Below are 24,517 nucleotides of genomic sequence, written 5' to 3' on the forward strand. Positions count from 1 at the left end.
ACCTTCTGTAATAATCCAGGCCAAATCCAGGTAATGACACCCTCTGTAATAATCCAGGCCAAATCCAGGTAATGACACCCTCTGTAATAATCCAGGCCAAATCCAGGTAATGACACCTTCTGTAATAATCCAGGCCAAATCCAGGTAATGACACCCTCTGTAATAATCCAGGCCAAATCCAGGTAATGACACCTTCTGTAATAATCCAGGCCAAATCCAGGTAATGACACCCTCTGTAATAATCCAGGCCAAATCCAGGTAATGACACCCTCTGTAATAATCCAGGCCAAATCCAGGTAATGACACCCTCTGTAATAATCCAGGCCAAATCCAAGTAATGACACCCTCTGTAATAATCCAGGCCAAATCCAGGTAATGACACCCTCTGTAATAATCCAGGCCAAATCCAGGTAATGACACCCTCTGTAATAATCCAGGTAATGACACCTTCTGTAATAATCCAGGCCAAATCCAGGTAATGACACCTTCTGTAATAATCCAGGCCAAATCCAGGTAATGACACCTTCTGTAATAATCCAGGCCAAATCCAGGTAATGACACCCTCTGTAATAATCCAGGCCAAATCCAGGTAATGACACCTTCTGTAATAATCCAGGTAATGACACCTTCGGTAATATTCCAGGCCAAATCCAGGTAATGACACCTTCTGTAATAATCCAGGCCAAATCCAGGTAATGACACCCTCTGTTATAATCCATGACAAATCCAGGTAATGACACCTCTGTAATAACCCAGGCCAAATCCAGGTAATGACACCTTCTGTAATAATCCAGGACAACTCCAGGTAATGACACCCTCTGTAATAATATCCAGGCCAAATCCAGGTAATGGCACCTTCTGTAATAATCCAGGCCAAATCCAGGTAATGCCACCCTCTGTAATAATTCAGGCCAAATCCAGGTAATGACACCCTCTGGAAATCAGAACAACTACGATGCTGGTAACGAAACCACCAGGCATATCAACAGGCATCGAACATATCTAACTTCATATCGCATAAAAACATATTTCCATATATGGTAACGACGCCGGCAATGAAGTTTTAAAAATATTGAACTTTCCCTTTCCTTCAGCCTGCATCTCTTAAAACATTATTTTTGTGCAGTTGTTTTTCTTTATGTCATTAGCCGACGTATGTTAAAGGGATAGAAATATTGGGAGGATGTCTTTGGATATCTTAAAATGTCGGTAGGGAAATCAGGGTCATTACTTTCTGGAACTTGAAATTTTATTTTATAATAAATCTAAGTCGTAACCTGTCCCTGCTAGTTACATTGTAAGTAAAGATCGAGTTAATCGGCTATTGTTAAACAGTGTGCTTGATTCCAAGTTATACACGGTATGTCCGATTGACATGTCGATACAGTGTTTTGTAATTCAAAGTTGACACGATGACGTCAAATCGTCAACATATATACCTATAGGTAACATTGAAGGATTTTTGCAAATTATGTAATATTCTAAAGTCAATTTAACTACAGGCCAAATATGAGGATATGTTAAATGGATTAATAATTTTGCATGGTCACTTCAATATAATCAGCCTCGTATCAAAACAAAACTAGGTTGGCTAACAGAGTTTGTTTATATGTATAATCCAATTAACGGCCGTAATAGCTCGCTTATTTGTTCTTGGTCTGACAAGCAAAACGGACGTTTCCGAAAGTTCCCAAACACAGTTCTCAGGGGCAAGTTATAGTAAAGATAAAGATATTTTACAATATAATTCGGTGTAACTAACAACTATGTACATGGAACGTCGTTTGTTTGTCTTTGAAGAGAACTCTCACAAAATGAAAACAGAATCTTTCCTCAGTTTTTAATGGTATTATATAGAACGTATCAATCAAATCTTCTGAAAAAAGAGTTTTAAAGAGCTGACGTTCAAGATAGATTAAAAACTTTTTTGGAATTCTTTGGCAAACAGTATCCAAATCCGACTGTCATATGGGCCGTCAGCCTAAGCTACTTGATGAAATGTTAGCCTGATATGTCATCATGATATGTCAGCCTGTTATGTCATCATGATATGTCAGCCTGATATGTCATCATGATATGTCAGCCTGATATGTCATCATGATATGTCAGCCTGTTATGTCATCATGATATGTCAGCCTGATATGTCATCATGATATGTCAGCCTGATATGTCATCATGATATGTCAGTCTGATATGTCATCATGATATGTCAGCCTGATATGTCATCATGATGTGTCAGCCTGATATGTCATCATGATATGTCAGCCTGATATGTCATCATGATGTGTCAGCCTGATATGTCATCATGATGTGTCACCCTGATATGTCATCATGATATGTCAGCCTGATATGTCATCATGATGTGTCAGCCTGATATGTCATCATGATATGTCAGCCTGATATGTCATCATGATGTGTCAGCCTGATATGTCATCATGATATGTCATCCTGATATGTCATCATGATATGTCAGCCTGATATGTCATCATGATGTGTCAGCCTGATATGTCATCATGATGTGTCAGCCTGATATGTCATCATGATATGTCAGCCTGTTATGTCATCATGATATGTCAGCCTGATATGTCATCATGATATGTCAGCCTGATATGTCATCATAATATGTCAGCCTGATATGTCATCATGATATGTCAGCCTGATATGTCATCATGATGTGTCAGCCTGATATGTCATCATGATGTGTCAGCCTGATATGTCATCATGATGTGTCAGCCTGATATGTCATCATGATATGTCAGCCTGATATGTCATCATGATATGTCAGCCTGATATGTCATTATACAGTTATCAAATGGGTATGAGGGCGATAGTAATTTTGTCAGCCCCGAAGCAACAATTGTTGCACGAGGGCGTTAGCCCGAGGGCAACCGTTGTTGATGAGGGGCTGACAAAATTACTATTGCCGAATTACCCCATTTGATAACTGTTTTATTATACCTTTACGTTTTTTTCTCTATATAGATGTTTGTGCTGGTATGAGAATCTGCTATATAGTCCTCCACTAACTTGACAGACGTTTATATGACCCTTATAGTGTTTTGGCTATCTCTAACCGTTAATAATGACTCGATCTCTACGTCTGTGGCGTTTTCAAAACGCGTGTGTTGATCCGTGTTTGACAGTTTCGTGAGAGAAAACAAAATGTTTGACTACCGTCTGCAACAACAAACAATCTGTGTCAATTAAGCGCTTGCATGTCGTTTTGTCTTTCAAACGTTCTGACGACGTTACAGCAGGGGTGTGACAGTTCGCCGTGTGACAGTTTGCCGTGTGACGGTTTTTTTTCGAACTGTCACACGGTGTGATAGTCCTGGACACACATGCGTAATCCTCTCGAGGCTGATAGTCAAATTATCACATTACTTTTATATAGAGAAAAAAACGTAAAGATATAATAACATAATATGTCACCCTGAGATGCCATCATGATGTCACCCTGAGATGTCATAATGATATGTCACCCTGATATGTCATCATGATATGTCAGCCTGATATGTCATCATGATATGTCAGCCTGAGATGAGCAACATTTCGTTCCAGGATATATCATTGCAGCTATTCAATAGAATATTACATGGATCTGTTACGTAGATAAGGATATCCGAACCCGAGCAAACGAGTTAAGCTGGTCAGTAAAGTTTGCATTCCAAAGGTTAAACAGACTCATGTTTGATGTTTTCTTAAATACTGATCATTAAACAAGAGATCCCAGAGGGATCTTGGCGCCCACCATTGAAAGATCTTTATAGGTTCCATGTCAGATTGTTTTTTTCTCTATTTTCCCCTTCCTATTACTAATCTGTGTAAATTGAGAAACATCCCTCCAGTACTTTTCAAACAAGGGTAACTTATATATGAAATTTGAGATTTAGCGATAATGGCTGTCTGTCGACAATGTTTTCAGATTGGCCATGTTGTTATCTGACTGGTCCCAAAATGAAATATGTATAACTAGGGACCAAGGGCAATCTATATATCAAATTTCAGAAAGATCCCTTCAGTTCTTTCTGAGAAATAGCAATAACAAACTTCAATTGTCAAAATCAAAGATGGCTGCCTGTCGGCCATGTTGTTATCCGATTAGTCCTAAAATGAAATATGCACAACTAGGGACCAAGGGCAATCTATATATCAAATTTCAGAAAGATCCCTTCAGTTCTTTTTAAGAAATTGCAATAACAAACTTCAATTGTCAAAATCCAAGATGGCTGCCTGTCGGCCATGTTGGTATCCGATCGGTCCTAAAATGCACTATACATAACAAGGGACCAAGGGGAACCTACATATGAAATTTGAGAAAGATCTCTTCAGTACATTCTGAGAAATAGCAATAACAAACTTCAATTGTCAAAACCCAAGATGGCTGCCTGTCTGCCATGTTGTTTTCCGATCGATCCCAAAATGCAATATGCATAACTAGGGACCAAGGGAAACCTACATATGAAATTTGAGAAAGATCCCTTCAGTACTTTCTCAGAAATAGCGATAACAAAATTCAATTGTCAAAATCCAAGATGGCTGCCTGTCGGCCATGTTGTTTTTCGATCGGTACTAAAATGCAATATGCATAACTACAGACCAAGGGGAACCTACATATGAAATTTGAGAAAGATCCCTTTAGTACTTTCTCAGAAATAGCGATAACAAACTTCAATTGTCAAAATCCAAGATGGCTGCTTGTCGGCCATGTTGTTTTCCGATCGGTCCCAAAATGCAATATGCTTAACTACAGACCAAGGGGAACCTACATATAAAATTTTATAAAAGATCCCTTCAGTACTTTCTCAGAAATAGCGATAACAAGAATTGTTTACGGACGGAGGGATGGACGGAGGGACGGAGGGACGGAGGGACGGACGGAGGGACGGCCGGACCACGGACCACGGACGCAGGGCGATTTGAATAGCCCACCATCTGATGATGGTGGGCTAAAAACTAGTCGAAATAGGCATATATATATATATATATATAGTTTAAAAAAAATACAAAACTTCTTTGAGACGAAGTTTATCCATTCACAGCAACTCTACGCCCTCAGGGAAACAAGACAATTATGTCGTGTCAACAGTTCATTATTATGACGTCGTCGCGAGTGTCAGCTGTGTCCTTTTTCCGGTCACACTTTACATTGTACATAATCTTACGTGGATCTGTTTCGTGGACAGGAATACATGAACCCTCTTGTAGGAATTTGGCTGATTAGCAAGAAGCCTGTCGCCGTGACTGTATGATTTTTCTCGTTCACTTAGAAAAGTTTAGAAATTGTGAGCTGTTTTGAAACCTGACAGACCATCAGTAACGCCACAAGGAAGGTGCGTCAAAATGATGGCGTTATCAGTTTTTGTTTTGATTTCGCAACATAAATTAATTGATGATGATGCTACTCTTACTATGAGAAGAGTCATAGCGAATGCCAACTGTCAATATCAATAGATATCAATCTGAGGGGAGATTCGAAAGACTTTCCAATTGCTTACTAGCTCAAGAATCTTACAAATCTTAGCTGCATAATTGGGAGGCGAGAACAAAACGCGTTACTCTCGACCTGAGTATAAACAAACATGGCTGCCCTCATAGACCGACGTTTTCTTGTTTTGTTTGGAACATACATTTGTGAAATTTTAGATGATGACAATGATGAGTGTGCCAACCTGCTGCTAATTGAGAATGCATCTAACTGTAACTGTAACACTGTAAAAGAGAGGAGATACGATATCCCCCGCATATATAGGGTATATTGAGGAAACCGTGTGTGTCGCCATCTTGAAACTCTGCAAACCCTGGGTCGGAGCTGCGTTACACGAGTATGGTTCAAAGGTCAAATTACGTCATTCGAGTTAAAACTCGACGTTTTGTTGAAACTCGCGTTACAATAGTTAACTCTAGAGTTTGATGTGAACTCGTCCCTTAGTGTGCTGTGACGTCATAAAAGTATTAATACCATGTAAAGGGCACGTGCATCTTGCCAAATATCTATGATGAGATAAGAACATATTTCACCGGGAAAGTGTGGGTATCCGTAAGAGAACTCTTACCTAGAGTAAATGTATCCCTATCTGGGGGAGGGATTCTACTAATCCAGTACAGCTGACAGAATGTCAGATAGGACATTGTTTACCTCACCTGATTCCTAGTGTTGTGTACATTATTATTTTAAGTGAAAATGCAGTTAAAGTCCAAACAAATTATTCATATCGGTTATGCCATAAAACTGATTTTGTTGATGATAATTCATCCCACTATTAATGCTTCGCCTCGTTTATCGATTAGAGTACAATAGCCTTCTAAGTGAGAACTGACTGAAAATCATAAAATATCAGGAAGCAAACATAAAACAATGGAGGCGGAGAAATATGAATATTTATTAAAAAATAAACACATAAACACACGCGGGTATCATCACACCATTATCACGCAGTATTAGTCCAGCCCGTAGTCTGTATCAAGTGTTATATCTATTGTATAATAATTTGAATTAGTTGGGTGGTAAACTCTGCTTAAAGTCTTTTAGTCCCGGAGTTTGACGTTACCATGTATGCCACGTTTGATTTATATAAAGAGTGGCACCAGTTCAGAATATATACAAAATTCAATTAGTTTTTTTATAATGAAAAATGATGTAATTTGTCTCCCCTTGGATCGTTTCATACAGTTTAAGTTTAGGTATCGGTATATGTAGTATTTGATATCCGTTATCAGAGGTGCTGTTCTGTAGGATATGCTTTCTATAACATTTCCAGTTCACTATTTAGAATAATTTTGTAACCTGTGCAACATGATAAAACTATTTAAGGAACTAGCCAGGTATGCGAGCGTTCACAATTCAATATCATTACATTATAACACCATTCATGTTTAAGTTGTCAACCAACTAATGTGTCCTGTAATTCTGGGGAGTATACCGTAACTCTCTATATTTCACGATGGGGAAGTGCATTCCATTTCTAAGGCGGTTACAACGTCGATGAATTGTGTCCAACCTTAACATCGAGAGCATGAGGCTGGGCAGTTATCTCTCATAAACTTCCGGTATTGCCTGCAATATCCCCTCCTCTTCATGTCAGCACAACACCGCAGTTTGTTCCTACACACATTCCCGTTGTCTGCAATGAGATAAATATATGATATATGCGTGTGTTATGAAAGTGTGTTAATACTAAAATAGAAAACAACCCACTTTCATGACATGATTTGTTTAGAACCACACAATATGATTAACAATACGATTAAATTTTCCTTTTAAGTAATAATACATCGTTTCATAACACCATATATTATCAGAAGCCTAAGCAATACGATTGACACTGTGATATAAGCCGTTTAGCAAATAACAAAAATGATACGCAATATTGATTTCCATGGTTATTGTATAGGGACCTCATTAATATCCGAATGCGTAATAACAGTAACCAGTATTCAACACGCTTAAATAGCATACCGTGTCGAATATGTTGAAACGATCTTATTTGTGGTCTGAAAATTTCAGAAGACAACATATGTAAGATTTGATTGGTAGACTCAAAATCACATAAGACAAATGTCTAGAATGCCTTGACGTGCTACGTGTTTACACTCATACCAACTAAGCAAACTTTGACAATAAGAATGGTCATTTTTATTACATGTACTACCAGTTTCTACGATTATGCATATGCAGCAATAAGAGACCAACAACAATCGGAAGAAAACAGATATTGGAATGAAGATGGCGAGAGGATAAATACCGTACAGATAAGTAACTATTTACATAAGTACACACAGTTACCGGAACACATCGGACATATCACAAAAAGCGGATAGATAATGTTCTTAACTCTGTGACACAAAGCCTATTCCGAACATTGAATACTAAAACACTGACGCGTTTATAATTAACTACATAAAGCTGCTACACATTATGACCTCGACACAGTCCACACTCCCGGCGACACTTCAGGGACATGTATTCCGGGTGTCTGTTACATGCTCCAGATAAGCTCCAGACACGACACGATCTCTGAGGGAATTCATTGTGACACGCCAATCCATCTACTCCTAATAGCAGGCAAGTTAGAAAATTTATATGACGTCATACACAAAATTGAAATTCAAAGAGATCCCATACCAGCTTAATAGTTGAAGTGTCACCATAAAGGGTGTATAGGTAATTCAAAACGGTATAATTTCTCTCCTAAACGTTTGTGTTCAATTTTACCATACATTTGGTATAAGTGTTTCTTCTCATTTATGTTACTATGTCTATCAGTATGTATAGAGAATCCTTCTATAATACAGCTATGTTTTGGCTTTGTGGATCACGCATTTCTCTCTTGTTCGCAAACATGATCCATGCTTTCACTTCTAAACTTGCTCTGACCTTGATCAGGGTAAATGAGAACATTCAATCTAATAACTAAAGTTTTATTAATATTGAACCGTTTTTTAACGACTAACTGTATTGGGGGGGGGGGGGCAGTATGAAGATCAGAATATTTAACATCAGCAGTATGTATAACAAAATATAAAATGTCGGCAGTATTAATAACAAAATACTAAATATCACCAGTATGTATAACAAAATATCAAATTTCGGTAGTATGTATAAAAAATATTCAGATATGTATATCAGAATATTAAATATCAGCAGTATTTATAACAAAATATTAAATGTTGGTGCTTAACAATTTCCAGAATTTCACTAATTATGTCTTACTTATACGTTGTGGATATAATATAATACCTAATCAGTGCTTACCATCGCGACCGTTGCCACTTCCACTTCCGCTACCGTTGTCGTTGCCACTTTCACCATTTCCGCCTATTGCAAAAAAAAGTAAACCAATATTTTACTTTGATTTTGCTTTCCACATCTTTGAAACAGGTAAATGCTTTTGACGCGTCTTATCCATCTATTAATCTTATGATATGCCTATTTCCAAATAGTTTATGAAAACATAGAACTATTATTTGTTTGCCTACAGTGCCATTATTACATACGTTTTTGTCCTGAATTATTATATATTATGTCTTATAATACAAGGGGAGATAATCTAAAGAGCAGCTCCGATTTAGTTTAAACAATATTTTTATTCAATATTCACATGTCATATATATGATACATAATAATAAAAGGATTCAGAAAAAAGTATCAAAATACTTATTTAGATCTGTCTCCTTAAATAATAGATTGGCGGGTGACAACACTGTATAGCAATTTATTAGTCAAATAGTATAACTTAAAAACAAAACTATTGATGAGAGAGAGAGAGAGAGAGAGAGAGAGAGAGAGAGAGAGAGAGAGAGAGAGAGGGAAAGAGAGAGAGGGGGAGAGGGGAGAGAGAGAGAGGGAGAGATATGTAATGGGACCTAGTGATACTATAGGTACTACATAAGCAAAATGACATAATAAAACATAGTAATATAATGTAAATATACAGCACTAGTGACCTCTTGGGACTCGTAAAATGGCACTATTAATTTAAAAAACGTTTGGTTTTTAAAATATAAAGTTGGATGCAATGGAAAATATTTTCATTCTCTGTAATCGATAGATTTGGATCTCCGTATATGAGTATATCAAAAGTGTAGTCTATTGGTAGATCTACAAAACATTCGTTTCTTACAATGGTATAGTTTGGACAAGACAATAGAAAGTGTTCAGTGGTTTCATGCGCTTGTCTACATGAACATACAGGGCTGTCGATAAGATTAAGACTAAATAGATGGGCATTTAGAGAGCTGCAATTCATCAACAATCTAGCATGATGAACCTGATCAGAACGTTTCCCATAACTATAATAAGGAGGGACTGTCGGTGAGTGTCTGTGTAGGTATTTTTTCAGGTTACTAAGGGAGGGGCTATTTTCAATATCTGGGTGTAGTGAGTTCCACAGGTCAATAGAAGAAGGGAGAAAAGAGTTTTTATAGAAGTTCGTTTTACAGAATACATTATTTAAGTTATCAGCATCGCGTGTGTTATATTGATGAACGTCCATTCTGCGTTGAGGGAGTAAATTAGAAAGGTATGGGGGAGTGAGGTCAAAAATCATTTTGTGTACCTGAACAATTTTCTTCACTTTACGGCGATATTGTAGAGTGTCCCACCCAGTTTCTTCATATAATTTAGCATGGCTTGTAAGTTTGGTCCCACCCGTTATAATTCTTGCAGCTTCCAGTTCAATATTTTCTAGAGATTGTGACTGCTGAATAGTAATATTATCCCAGACGATATCCCCATATTCTAGTATGGGCCTGATAAAGGAGAAGTATAAGGTTTGAAGTGAATTCCTATCTATTTTAAATCTGAAACGTCTCAATATGGCTAGTTTATTTGATGCTTTTTTAATCATATAATTTATATGTTCAGACCAAGTACCGTCATGGGAGAGGAATAGCCCTATATGTTTATGATGTTTGACCTCACTAACAGGAACGTTATTCATGAATAATGTGGGGTGACGGGGTTTATTAATTTTCCTGCTCACTAAAAGAGATTCGGTTTTTTCTGGGTTAAACTTAACCAACCACTGTTCAGACCATTCATGTATTTTCCTTAAACAGCCATTTAACATATCAGCACAGTGAGTGGGAGTATCTACTATAGCATGAAGAGAAGTGTCGTCTGCAAATAATTTTATTGTGGTGTTGATACCTTCAACGATATCATTTATAAAAATCAAAAACAATAGAGGGCCTAATATTGACCCCTGGGGAACCCCAGCACTAATTTCCATCCAATCGGAAGTCTTACTATTAACAACAACTCTTCCTATTATTTAAATAACTTTGAAACCATGATAAAAATCTTCCACCGATGCCTATTTTGCGTAATTTGGAAAGTAAACCCGTATGCCAAACTCGATCGAATGCCTTACTAATATCACAAAAGATCATTCGAATTTCTTTACCCTTGTCTAGTGCTGAATAAATGTCATTAGTGATTGCAACTAACTGATTTACTGTAGAGTCGCCAGCTCTGAATCCAGACTGAGACGGTGATAATAGAGAATTTTCAGTAATAAACTTATAAAGGTACTTAAAAACACATCTCTCCATTACTTTACCTACTATTGAAATTAAAGATATTGGTCGATAGTTTTTGAGAAGAGAAGGATCGTCTTTTTTAAACACAGGGGTAACATTTGCTAATTTCCATGTACTAGGAAAAGATGAAGTGGCTAAAGAATAATTAAAGATTATTTGAAGGGGATAACACAAAAGTGCTGCCGCTTCCTTACGTAGTCTTGGATTTACAAGATCAGGTCCCACTGCCTTGGAACAGTCCAGATTAGATAAGACGGAATAAATGTCATTTGTTTCAATATGGATATGAGTAAGCAAAGGTTCATTGTTGTTAGTGGGTGGAAGTTCTGTGTTAGTATCATCGACAGTGGAGTTAAGGCAGAAGAATTCATTAAATGCATTGGCTATGTCAGAGTCATTGGTAAGAGTAGACGTGTTAGTATGAATGGGTGGTATATTACTCTTTTTATTAGAATTTAACATCAGTTTACCTACCGTTTTCCACCAAGATTTCCAATGTGTTTTATTACCAAGTATTCCGCAAAGTTTACGAATGTAGATATTTTTCGCACTACGTATTAAACTTACACATTTGTTCCTGACTCTTTTATACTTACTCCAATCCTCCGCAGTTCCTGATCTCTTGGCTAATCTGAATAATCTTTTTCTTTTCCGACATAATTTATGAATTTCACTGGACATCCATGGGGGTTCTCTGGTGCGTATTGTTACTAATTTGTTAGGAATACATTCCTTAGCAGTATTATAAGTATATTAGTAAAGGAATCGACAGAGTCGTCAATGTTATCATTTGTTAGAATAGTATCCCAGTCAATATTAGTAAGTTTCTCTCTATACATGTCGTAATTACCCTGATCAAACAGCCATATGTTACGTTTAACTGACGACTTTTTCTCTACAGATATATTTAAGCTACCAAAAATGGGGCAATGATACCTCAGAGGTTGGTCTAGAAAACTTTCACCTACAGAGCATTTATCAATCAACTGAGGGTTACTAACACATATTACATCAAGTAGAGATGAGGAGTTTTCAGTATAAAATGTAGGAGACGATATCATTTGGGACAGGTTAAAAGTTTGGAGAAGTTCGTGTAAGTGCGAGACTGATTGATTGTTAGTAAGATAATTAGCATTCAGGTCACCGGTTACAATAATGTTTTCACATCCAGTGTTAAAAGCTAGTTCTATAGATCGTGAAATATGGCCCCATTGAGAGACCGGAGAATTAGGAGGCCTGTAGAAAGTGCCGTAGAGTATAGAAGTTCCTGATAAATTTAGTTCAACCCAAACACATTCTACAGAGGGAAGCTCTAAGTCAGGGCGACGCTTAACAGGTATGTTGTTTTTAACGTACACAGATACTCCCCACCGACACGATCTGGTCTAACGTGGCAAAAAGGGTCGCAATAGCCGGGAAAGGTAAAATCAGCTAAATTATCATTAATGGAGAGCCAAGTTTCAGTGAAAGATAAAACACAGACGTTGTGTAGTTCTGTAAATAATATAGCCATCTTATTCCGGAGACTTTGGACGTTCAAATGTACAAATGAGTATTTAGAATTGTCGTAGTAGTCGCTTGCATTACTAGAGAGGTATGAGGATTCAGAGGATATATCGAAATCAGAATCAGAAATATTTACAGGTCCTGGGTTTATCTCAACATTCCCCGATTTCATAAGTAACAACTGAATTACACATAGGAGAAAAAACATATCACCAAGTCCCAGACAGCCACGAGTGCTGACATTTTGTTTAAAGGTTTTTGAAAAAAATCGGACACGTTTTCTGTTAAATAATCCTATCCGAGTACGGTATAATGACAGAGATATTGGCATTATGTCACATCAGTAACATTGTACAGAAACATGAAACTGTGGTGTGCTCGGATAGAAAATGCCGGGTACAATTTTATCATCGTTAGTATCACATAAGTCATTAGATCAAGGGGGTACAGGGAATAGAAATTGTTTCCAGATGAGTTAGAAAAAGAAGTAGAGAAGTTTTGAAGTCCAGAGAAGTAGAAGAGAAAGAGAAACATATGTAGTGTTTGGTTGAAATGGAGGGACAGAGGTCAGCAAGATATGTACACAAATGTCACTTCATATTTACTAAATACGCAATATTTATGATTCACATATACAAGAATATGTGGTTCCGTGCTGGACTGGTTATGACTCGACTCCCTATATATGATAACTAGTGTCCGCTATCTTTTATAGAAGTAGATTTAAAAAAAATTCAAGTTCTGAAGGGCATGCGTCAGCAAGCGGTAATATACAAGTCAAGCTGGAATAGTCATGTTATAATTACAACACAAGAACGCCATTTTGGCTAACCTAGCACGTGGTGACCTTGAGTGGGCGCACCACGTACTACTAATTACATATATACAAAAATGTGCATATATATCTAACTAAGAGTTGAGCTCCGATTTATCTATGTCCTTATAAGCGGGTGTGAATCAGAACATTAAGCTTGGTGGAGGGGAGACAACACTTGCCGTGATGGATATAAAAGTAGGTTAGTGGACATATTTCATTCCGTTGTAAAGCTAACAATGCTAGTTAAAACACCTTTCATACTAGATGAGAAAATACCTCTGTGGTGTTATCATAACGTAACGAAACATTTAACCAATGCCCGTGCTAAATTAAATATAGGTTGACTGTGTGATACGTTTCACTTTTATTTTTTTACTATGTTTTGAAACATCAATTAGAAGGTACAGATAATATTCATTCCAGACAGGTAAATAATTTCTAAATGTCTGACAAGGCCATGTGTTATTTCTTCTGGGCTGCAGATGCGTGTTGCTGCGGGCGGTTAGTATATGAACCTACCCATTTTTAATAGTTTACTTTTTAAAATTGTGTCTGTCTCATCTGTTTTTGTATATATCCGTAACCAGTCATAGTAGAGTAACCTTGTCATCTTCGTTTGGAATTATATTATCTCACGTGGGCCAGTAAAAGTAGTGATGGAATGTTAGTAACCTGCTAATGGCATGGGGTTTTGAAATAGGTTTTCATTGTTGTTCCAGATCTGAAGAAAAAAGAGCGGTGCCTTTGTCAATGGAGTTTCAATGAAAAGCAAACATATATCTATTTTATAATATACTAATGGCTACATTGAGCTATTTAATTTTGAAACTTGAAGTAACTCTTTTACTAAATTTAGGGTTAAAGTAGTTTTAACACTAATGCCTTTGGAGAAAACTGGTCTACAATAGTGAGAACAGAGCGATGTTGCTCTTTCTTTATTTTTTTACTCATAAAATCATGTGTATTATAATTTCGTGATGATTAACTTCTGAAATGGACATTGATTTTTTCAATACTCCAGCAAAATATTTCATAAAGGTTAACGGCCTGTAATTTTAAGAAAACGTTTGTTCTTTGAACATAAAAACATAACTAATTGTCACTTCTATATTGACAACGGACAGGGTTTATCTTTAGATCTAGTGAATTTGAGTGAATTCGTGATATGTATTGCAAAACTACAACAACGCACCTGATTATCCGATCTGCAATTATATCGAAGCTAAAATAGCTTGGTAAAAATCTTATCTTGTATTTGTTACTGTTGCTTTTGAAACTGAAGGTGAAAACACGAAAATACAATTACTGAAACGTAACAATAGTTCCAACACAAAATTAATAAATCGAGGGCAAAATAGAAGTAGAAATGATTCCATGGAAACCCTTATAGTCCCCCGGAAGGGTAAGTATCTCCTGTCACATCGACGGCCCGGGTAAGTCTAATTCTTAAACTGTCGTATCATGCAAAATCTTGATGTTAAAACTAGGCTTAAAACGCGTTTCTTAACAGAACAGCCTATGTATAGAAATAGGCATGAAGTTAGCTGCAGCGGATTCATTATTCGAATCCCCAATATGCAGCTTATTTAATCTCTAATACTGAATAAGAAATTCACTGTTAGCTTCAGCTCGCAGGTAAAGAACGCCTATATACACATTCAAATAACTTATATTTCCATTCATCATTTGTTCAAAAGCTGAAATTTACATTCATTAAACGAATTTTGTCAATTTTCAGTGTGTCAAATAAAGAATGGAATTATAAATAATGCATCCGTTTGGTTATAAAAGATGTTTATGTCTAGTTGATAATGTCCAGTAAGACGCATTTCCCGAATCCAAACTAATACTAACGACTCGACAAAAATTAACAATAATGAAAAAATGTATTTTGGTGTGATCGTAAACATATAAATTGGACATATAAACGTGGTACACAATGCTATAGATATATTAGAAAAGGAACAGAAAAGCATGACGTTGTACATAAATGAATCATTACATACAAGTGTCTATTAGGATATGAATTACTCACCAAAACTAAGCGATCTATTTGTGAATTAGTTATCGACAATCTATCATTAGAGTGAATGAGTGTAAAATGGTGAAGGTGAATTCAAACTGTCTTATAAACATGTGCAGATGAAATGGCGATTGTTAATAGCGGTTTAACGGCGCCCATGCTTTGTATAATAGGCCAAATGGAATTTTAACTTATTGTTATATTGGTCAGAAGGAACCATAGTAACATAAACTTACCTAGTCGATTTGTTAGAACTATGAATCAGACTCAGAAATATGCAATAGTTTACTGAACAAAAACCAAAAAGTATTTTGACAGGTTATTTCGAAAATATTAATATGAGTATGAAATGTGTTGTTAATATAAGGTAGGTGTTGATGTTAAAGTGTATGTAAACATGCTAACATAGCTAGCGATGAGTTGGATAGACTACGATTGGTCGTAAGCTTGAGATCGTAAACTTGAGATGGACGAATACATTGTAGATAATTCCACATCAGGAGACTCTACTCGATGTTGATAGCTCGTTGTAGGGAGGTGTAATATATTTTAGTGTGGTGTTAATAGCTCGGTCTTCTTATTTAGCACATCTGAAGTCTAGTTGATATATTGTTAAAATTCCAGTGTTTAGTCAGCGTTTACAATGTAGTATGCATGTATATCACGTACTAGTTAGTACAACACATTATTGAACATTAAATTACCACAAGACAACACACAAAGAGCAATATTTATTACTAAGTAACAGACAAAATACCACAACATGCACCACAACATGTTCAATTACCGGTGCAACCTTTGCATGATTTTCGACAGTTTGGTAGCATCCATTCCTTGTTGTTCTCGCATTCGCCGCCTCTGGCCCATGTTCCACATCTTCCGTCATTGTCGCGACAGACTGTGCTCTCCTCTGTCACTGAAACAATGCACATCCTATTTAGAAGATTGATCAAACTACTGATTCATCGAACTCATTTGGTCAACATTTTAGTTGCTTTTTATCGCATTTATGACACATAATTAAAGCATTCGACGGTTAACAGGATAACATAATATGCGATCTGGCGCTCTCTACTCGATAGTGCCATTTATTTCACTTTTTATCTATTTTTTTTTTTGCACATATGTTGACAGGAGTTTTGCTCCAGTGTGATCCTGGTCAACATACAGAGGCGCGTATTACTATATATCTACTTTTGTAGGTACGCGAATGAACGAAGGATCCTAATATAAAAACAAACTTGTTATAGATAAAAACACAACTGCTAGACCAGGTGAATAATATCCAAATATTATAAAGAATTCAGTTAAACTGAAACACCACTCAAAACTATCATGAATACTCTTACAGTATGAATTACAATATCATAAAGACTCCATTAGTATTTCTGTTTTAAATATATTATTGGATTTTTTTTCTGTATAACTGGAGTCTTTATGATAGTTAGAAGAGGATTTTCAATATTACTGGAGTCTTTATAATAATAGGTAGTTTTATAGTATTTATGATGACCAGTAATTGTATTACTATATTCTTTTCAATAATTAGAAATAATTTTGAATATTACAAGAGTGTTAAGGATAATAAGGAGTAGTTTTTTCTGTAATTAGATTTTCAATGCCACTGGAGTCTTTAAAATAATTAGTACAAGTGGTAGTTCTTCAGTATATTGGTGTTTTTAAAATGATAAAGAATAGTTGTTTAGAATTTCTGGAGTCTTTATGTTAATTGTAATTATCATAAACACTCAAGTATTGCTGGAAAACCTAATTATCATAAATACCTCCAGTAATACGAAAACGCTACTCCTACTTATCACCAAAACTCCAGTTATATCAAAAAATAATTTTACACCTTGTAGAAATAGCGATGGCGTAACATATTATGTTCTTGACACTATTACCGCATCAAATGAAGTATGAAATATCTGCTGATTTTTTGTTTTGTTTTTTATTTGGTAAAATCTATAAATCAATCATGGCTTCAATTTCATACCTTGATGAAAGGCGACTTTTTTCATATATTACATTACAACTGAACTATTGAAACGCAAACTTGTGTAAACGTACATGTTAGATTTACTGATTGTGAGATTACCGTTAAATTTGACGTTTATTTATTATTGTCACTTGAACCTTAAAAAAAGACATCAATCTACTGACGTATTGTAAAGGTTTTTCAGTGTTAATAGTTTCAATCAAAATCCACACAAAGGATTTTATAATCACAGTCACAGAATAACCATTACACGGTTAAACAACGAAATGTTTCAAAACTTACCGCAATATGTTTTCATTTATGTTTCATTTAAACGATTACGAGTCAAATAACACAGTGTTACTTTCAAATAAATCATGTCCATGCCATTAACTAATGTACCTGTAGATTTTCGGCAATGAGCCTGACGCTTACAGAATTTACCATTGATATGACAGCAAAGTAAATAAAGCTAACAAATATCTTCCAATAAGTCGATGACGAACTCAAAACTTTAACGTAAAAAGAGCAATAAGTTATTAATATGTAGGTCAATAATAATTTTAATTATGACATATCGTCTATACAAAGGCTAAACGTGTGTTTTCAACACAGGACAAAAAATGTCCTTGAAACTCGATATTGATGTTTATAAATGATATTTTCAAAAACATTGAAATAGACAAAATACATATTACAAACTGAACCTGACCTGAACAGCTGACCTATTGTACTTGACCTAAATATCTAAATATTTCTCTAGAGCTAAAAAGCTCATCTGCAGCATTCGACTTAAATAGCTGATCTGCAGCATTCGACCTGTATAAATGATTTTGTGTACAGGACCTCAATATGTTATTAAATCAACCAATATCATACTCAAATGAGCTATGTCATGAAATAGTAATAATTATACAAACAAGAGACAGTGTACAAAATTGTAACTGTATAAATAGTAACAATTATACAAACAGGAGACAGTTTAGAGAGGTGTTACTGTATAAATAGTAACAATTATACAAACAGGAGACAGTTTAGAGAGGTGTTACTGTATAAATAGTAACAATTATACAAACAGGAGACAGTTTACAGAGGTGTTACTGTATAAATAGTAACAATTATACATACAGGAGACAGTTTAGAGAAGTGTTACTGTATAAATAGTAACAAATATACAAACAGGAGACAGTTTACAGAAGTGTTACTGTATAAATAGTAACAATTATACAAACAGGAGACAGTTTACAGAGGTGTTACTGTATAAATAGTAACAATTATACAAACAGGAGACAGTTAACAGAAGTGTTACTGTATAAATAGTAACAATTATACAAACAGGAGACAGTTAACAGAAGTGTTACTGTATAAATAGTAACAATTATACAAACAGGAGACAGTTTACAGAGGTGTTACTGTATAAATAGTAACAATTATAAAAACAGGAGACAGTTTACAGAAGTGTTACTGTATAAGTAGTAACAATTATACAAACAGGAGACAGTTTAGAGAGGTGTTACTGTATAAATAGTAACAATTATACAAACAGGAGACAGTTTACAGAAGTGTTACTGTATAAATAGTAACAATTATACAAACAGGAGACAGTTTAGAGAGGTGTTACTGTATAAATAGTAACAATTATACAAACAGGAGACAGTTTACAGAGGTGTTACTGTATAAATAGTAACAATTATACAAACAGGAGACAGTTTACAGAAGTGTTACTGTATAAATAGTAACAATTATACAAACAGGAGACAGTTTACAGAAGTGTTACTGTATAAATAGTAACAAATATACAAACAGGAGACAGTTTAGAGAAGTGTTACTGTATAAATAGTAACAATTATACAAACAGGAGACAGTTTACAGAGGTGTTACTGTATAAATAGTAACAATTATACAAACAGGAGACAGTTTACAGAAGTGTTACTGTATAAATAGTAACAATTATACAAACAGGAGACAGTTTAGAGAGGTGTTACTGTATAAATAGTAACAATTATACAAACAGGAGACAGTTTACAGAGGTGTTACTGTATAAATAGTAACAATTATACAAACAGGAGACAGTTTACAGAAGTGTTACTGTATAAATAGTAACAATTATACAAACAGGAGACAGTTTAGAGAGGTGTTACTGTATAAATAGTAACAATTATACAAACAGGAGACAGTTAACAGAGGTGTTACTGTATAAATAGTAACAATTATACAAACAGGAGACAGTTTAGAGAGGTGTTACTGTATAAATAGTAACAAATATACAAACAGGAGACAGTTTACAGAAGTGTTACTGTATAAATAGTAACAATTATACAAACAGGAGACAGTTTACAGAAGTGTTACTGTATAAATAGTAACAATTATACAAACAGGAGACAGTTTACAGAAGTGTTACTGTATAAATAGTAACAATTATACAAACAGGAGACAGTTAACAGAGGTGTAACTGTATAAATAGTAACAATTATACAAACAGGAGACAGTTAACAGAGGTGTTACTGTATAAATAGTAACAATTATACATACAGGAGACAGTTTAGAGAGGTGTTACTGTATAAATAGTAACAATTATAAAAACAGGAGACAGTTTAGAGAGGTGTTACTGTATAAATAGTAACAATTATACATACAGGAGACAGTTTACAGAAGTGTTACTGTATAAATAGTAACAATTATACAAACAGGAGACAGTTTACAGAAGTGTTACTGTATAAATAGTAACAAATATACAAACAGGAGACAGTTTAGAGAGGTGTTACTGTATAAATAGTAACAATTATACAAACAGGAGACAGTTTAGAGAGGTGTTACTGTATAAATAGTAACAAATATACAAACAGGAGACAGTTTACAGAAGTGTTACTGTATAAATAGTAACAATTATACAAACAGGAGACAGTTTACAGAGGTGTTACTGTATAAATAGTAACAATTATACAAACAGGAGACAGTTTACAGAAGTGTTACTGTATAAATAGTAACAATTATACAAACAGGAGACAGTTAACAGAGGTGTAACTGTATAAATAGTAACAATTATACAAACAGGAGACAGTTAACAGAGGTGTTACTGTATAAATAGTAACAATTATACATACAGGAGACAGTTTAGAGAGGTGTTACTGTATAAATAGTAACAATTATAAAAACAGGAGACAGTTTACAGAGGTGTTACTGTATAAATAGTAACAATTATACAAACAGGAGACAGTTTAGAGAAGTGTTACTGTATAAATAGTAACAATTATACAAACAGGAGACAGTTAACAGAGGTGTTACTGTATAAATAGTAACAATTATACAAACAGGAGACAGTTTAGAGAGGTGTTACTGTATAAATAGTAACAATTATACAAACAGGAGACAGTTTAGAGAGGTGTTACTGTATAAATAGTAACAATTATACAAACAGGAGACAGTTTACAGAAGTGTTACTGTATAAATAGTAACACTTATACAAACAGGAGACAGTTTAGAGAGGTGTTACTGTATAAATAGTAACAATTATACAAACAGGAGACAGTTTACAGAGGTGTTACTGTATAAATAGTAACAATTATACAAACAGGAGACAGTTTACAGAAGTGTTACTGTATAAATAGTAACAATTATACAAACAGGAGACAGTTTAGAGAGGTGTTACTGTATAAATAGTAACAATTATACAAACAGGAGACAGTTAACAGAGGTGTTACTGTATAAATAGTAACAATTATACAAACAGGAGACAGTTTAGAGAGGTGTTACTGTATAAATAGTAACAAATATACAAACAGGAGACAGTTTACAGAAGTGTTACTGTATAAATAGTAACAATTATACAAACAGGAGACAGTTTACAGAGGTGTTACTGTATAAATAGTAACAATTATACAAACAGGAGACAGTTTACAGAAGTGTTACTGTATAAATAGTAACAATTATACAAACAGGAGACAGTTAACAGAAGTGTTACTGTATAAATAGTAACAATTATACAAACAGGAGACAGTTTAGAGAGGTGTTACTGTATAAATAGTAACAATTATACATACAGGAGACAGTTTACAGAAGTGTTACTGTATAAATAGTAACAATTATACAAACAGGAGACAGTTTACAGAAGTGTTACTGTATAAATAGTAACAATTATACAAACAGGAGACAGTTTAGAGAGGTGTTACTGTATAAATAGTAACAATTATACAAACAGGAGACAGTTAACAGAGGTGTTACTGTATAAATAGTAACAGTTATACAAACAGGAGACAGTTTACAGAAGTGTTACTGTATAAATAGTAACAATTATACAAACAGGAGACAGTTTAGAGAAGTGTTACTGTATAAATAGTAACAAATATACAAACAGGAGACAGTTAACAGAGGTGTTACTGTATAAATAGTAACAGTTATACAAACAGGAGACAGTTTACAGAAGTGTTACTGTATAAATAGTAACAATTATACAAACAGGAGACAGTTTAGAGAGGTGTTACTGTATAAATAGTAACAAATATACAAACAGGAGACAGTTTACAGAAGTGTTACTGTATAAATAGTAACAATTATACAAACAGGAGACAGTTTACAGAAGTGTTACTGTATAAATAGTAACAATTATACAAACAGGAGACAGTTTAGAGAAGTGTTACTGTATAAATAGTAACAATTATACAAACAGGAGACAGTTAACAGAGGTGTTACTGTATAAATAGTAACAATTATACAAACAGGAGACAGTTAACAGAGGTGTAACTGTATAAATAGTAACAATTATACAAACAGGAGACAGTTTACAGAAGTGTTACTGTATAAATAGTAACAATTATACAAACAGGAGACAGTTAACAGAGGTGTAACTGTATAAATAGTAACAATTATACAAACAGGAGACAGTTTACAGAAGTGTTACTGTATAAATAGTAACAATTATACAAACAGGAGACAGTTTACAGAGGTGTTACTGTATAAATAGTAACAAATATACAAACAGGAGACAGTTTACAGAAGTGTTACTGTATAAATAGTAACAAATATACAAACAGGAGACAGTTTACAGAAGTGTTACTGTATAAATAGTAACAATTATACAAACAGGAGACAGTTTAGAGAGGTGTTACTGTATAAATAGTAACAATTATACAAACAGGAGACAGTTTAGAGAGGTGTTACTGTATAAATAGTAACAATTATACAAACAGGAGACAGTTTAGAGAGGTGTTACTGTATAAATAGTAACAATTATACAAACAGGAGACAGTTTACAGAAGTGTTACTGTATAAATAGTAACAATTATACAAACAGGAGACAGTTTAGAGAGGTGTTACTGTATAAATAGTAACAATTATACAAACAGGAGACAGTTTAGAGAGGTGTTACTGTATAAATAGTAACAATTATACAAACAGGAGACAGTTTACAGAGGTGTTACTGTATAAATAGTAACAGTTATACAAACAGGAGACAGTTTACAGAAGTGTTACTGTATAAATAGTAACAATTATACAAACAGGAGACAGTTTAGAGAAGTGTTACTGTATAAATAGTAACAAATATACAAACAGGAGACAGTTAACAGAGGTGTTACTGTATAAATAGTAACAGTTATACAAACAGGAGACAGTTTACAGAAGTGTTACTGTATAAATAGTAACAATTATACAAACAGGAGACAGTTTAGAGAGGTGTTACTGTATAAATAGTAACAAATATACAAACAGGAGACAGTTTACAGAAGTGTTACTGTATAAATAGTAACAATTATACAAACAGGAGACAGTTTACAGAAGTGTTACTGTATAAATAGTAACAATTATACAAACAGGAGACAGTTTAGAGAAGTGTTACTGTATAAATAGTAACAATTATACAAACAGGAGACAGTTAACAGAGGTGTTACTGTATAAATAGTAACAATTATACAAACAGGAGACAGTTAACAGAGGTGTTACTGTATAAATAGTAACAATTATACAAACAGGAGACAGTTTACAGAAGTGTTACTGTATAAATAGTAACAATTATACAAACAGGAGACAGTTAACAGAGGTGTAACTGTATAAATAGTAACAATTATACAAACAGGAGACAGTTTACAGAAGTGTTACTGTATAAATAGTAACAATTATACAAACAGGAGACAGTTTACAGAGGTGTTACTGTATAAATAGTAACAATATACAAACAGGAGACAGTTTACAGAAGTGTTACTGTATAAATAGTAACAATTATACAAACAGGAGACAGTTTACAGAAGTGTTACTGTATAAATAGTAACAATTATACAAACAGGAGACAGTTTAGAGAGGTGTTACTGTATAAATAGTAACAATTATACAAACAGGAGACAGTTTAGAGAGGTGTTACTGTATAAATAGTAACAATTATACAAACAGGAGACAGTTTAGAGAGGTGTTACTGTATAAATAGTAACAATTATACAAACAGGAGACAGTTTAGAGAAGTGTTACTGTATAAATAGTAACAATTATACATACAGGAGACAGTTTAGAGAGGTGTTACTGTATAAATAGTAACAATTATACAAACAGGAGACAGTTTACAGAAGTGTTACTGTATAAATAGTAACAATTATACAAACAGGAGACAGTTACAGAAGGTGTTACTGTATAAATAGTAACAATTATACAAACAGGAGACAGTTTACAGAAGTGTTACTGTATAAATAGTAACAATTATACAAACAGGAGACAGTTTACAGAGGTGTTACTGTATAAATAGTAACAATTATACAAACAGGAGACAGTTTAGAGAGGGTGTTACTGTATAAATAGTAACAATTATACAAACAGGAGACAGTTTACAGAGGTGTTACTGTATAAATAGTAACAATTATACAAACAGGAGACAGTTTACAGAAGTGTTACTGTATAAATAGTAACAATTATACAAACAGGAGACAGTTAACAGAGGTGTTACTGTATAAATAGTAACAATTATACAAACAGGAGACAGTTTACAGAAGTGTTACTGTATAAATAGTAACAATTATACAAACAGGAGACAGTTTAGAGAGGTGTTACTGTATAAATAGTAACAATTATACAAACAGGAGACAGTTTACAGAAGTGTTACTGTATAAATAGTAACAATTATACAAACAGGAGACAGTTAACAGAGGTGTTACTGTATAAATAGTAACAA

General features: G+C 34.4%; 1 protein-coding gene across 1 annotated transcript in view; it reads right to left on the reverse strand.

Annotated features, from left to right (window-relative positions):
* Positions 1 to 6,361: 6,361 nt before the first annotated feature.
* The window catches only part of LOC117340626 (cysteine-rich venom protein pseudechetoxin-like), a 30,149-nt gene continuing 11,993 nt past the window's right edge, over positions 6,362 to 24,517 (reverse strand). Inside the window, exons 6-9 of the mRNA XM_033902393.1 lie at positions 16,177 to 16,305; positions 8,756 to 8,818; positions 7,924 to 8,055; positions 6,362 to 7,124 (exon numbers count right to left, since the gene is read on the reverse strand). Of these exons, the coding sequence (XP_033758284.1) occupies positions 7,003 to 7,124; positions 7,924 to 8,055; positions 8,756 to 8,818; positions 16,177 to 16,305 (446 nt within the window). The 3' untranslated portion in view covers positions 6,362 to 7,002. The remainder of the gene's footprint in view (positions 7,125 to 7,923; positions 8,056 to 8,755; positions 8,819 to 16,176; positions 16,306 to 24,517) is intronic.

Source organism: Pecten maximus, chromosome 2 (assembly GCF_902652985.1).
Source record: "Pecten maximus chromosome 2, xPecMax1.1, whole genome shotgun sequence".
NCBI classification, from domain to species: Eukaryota; Metazoa; Mollusca; class Bivalvia; order Pectinida; family Pectinidae; genus Pecten; species Pecten maximus.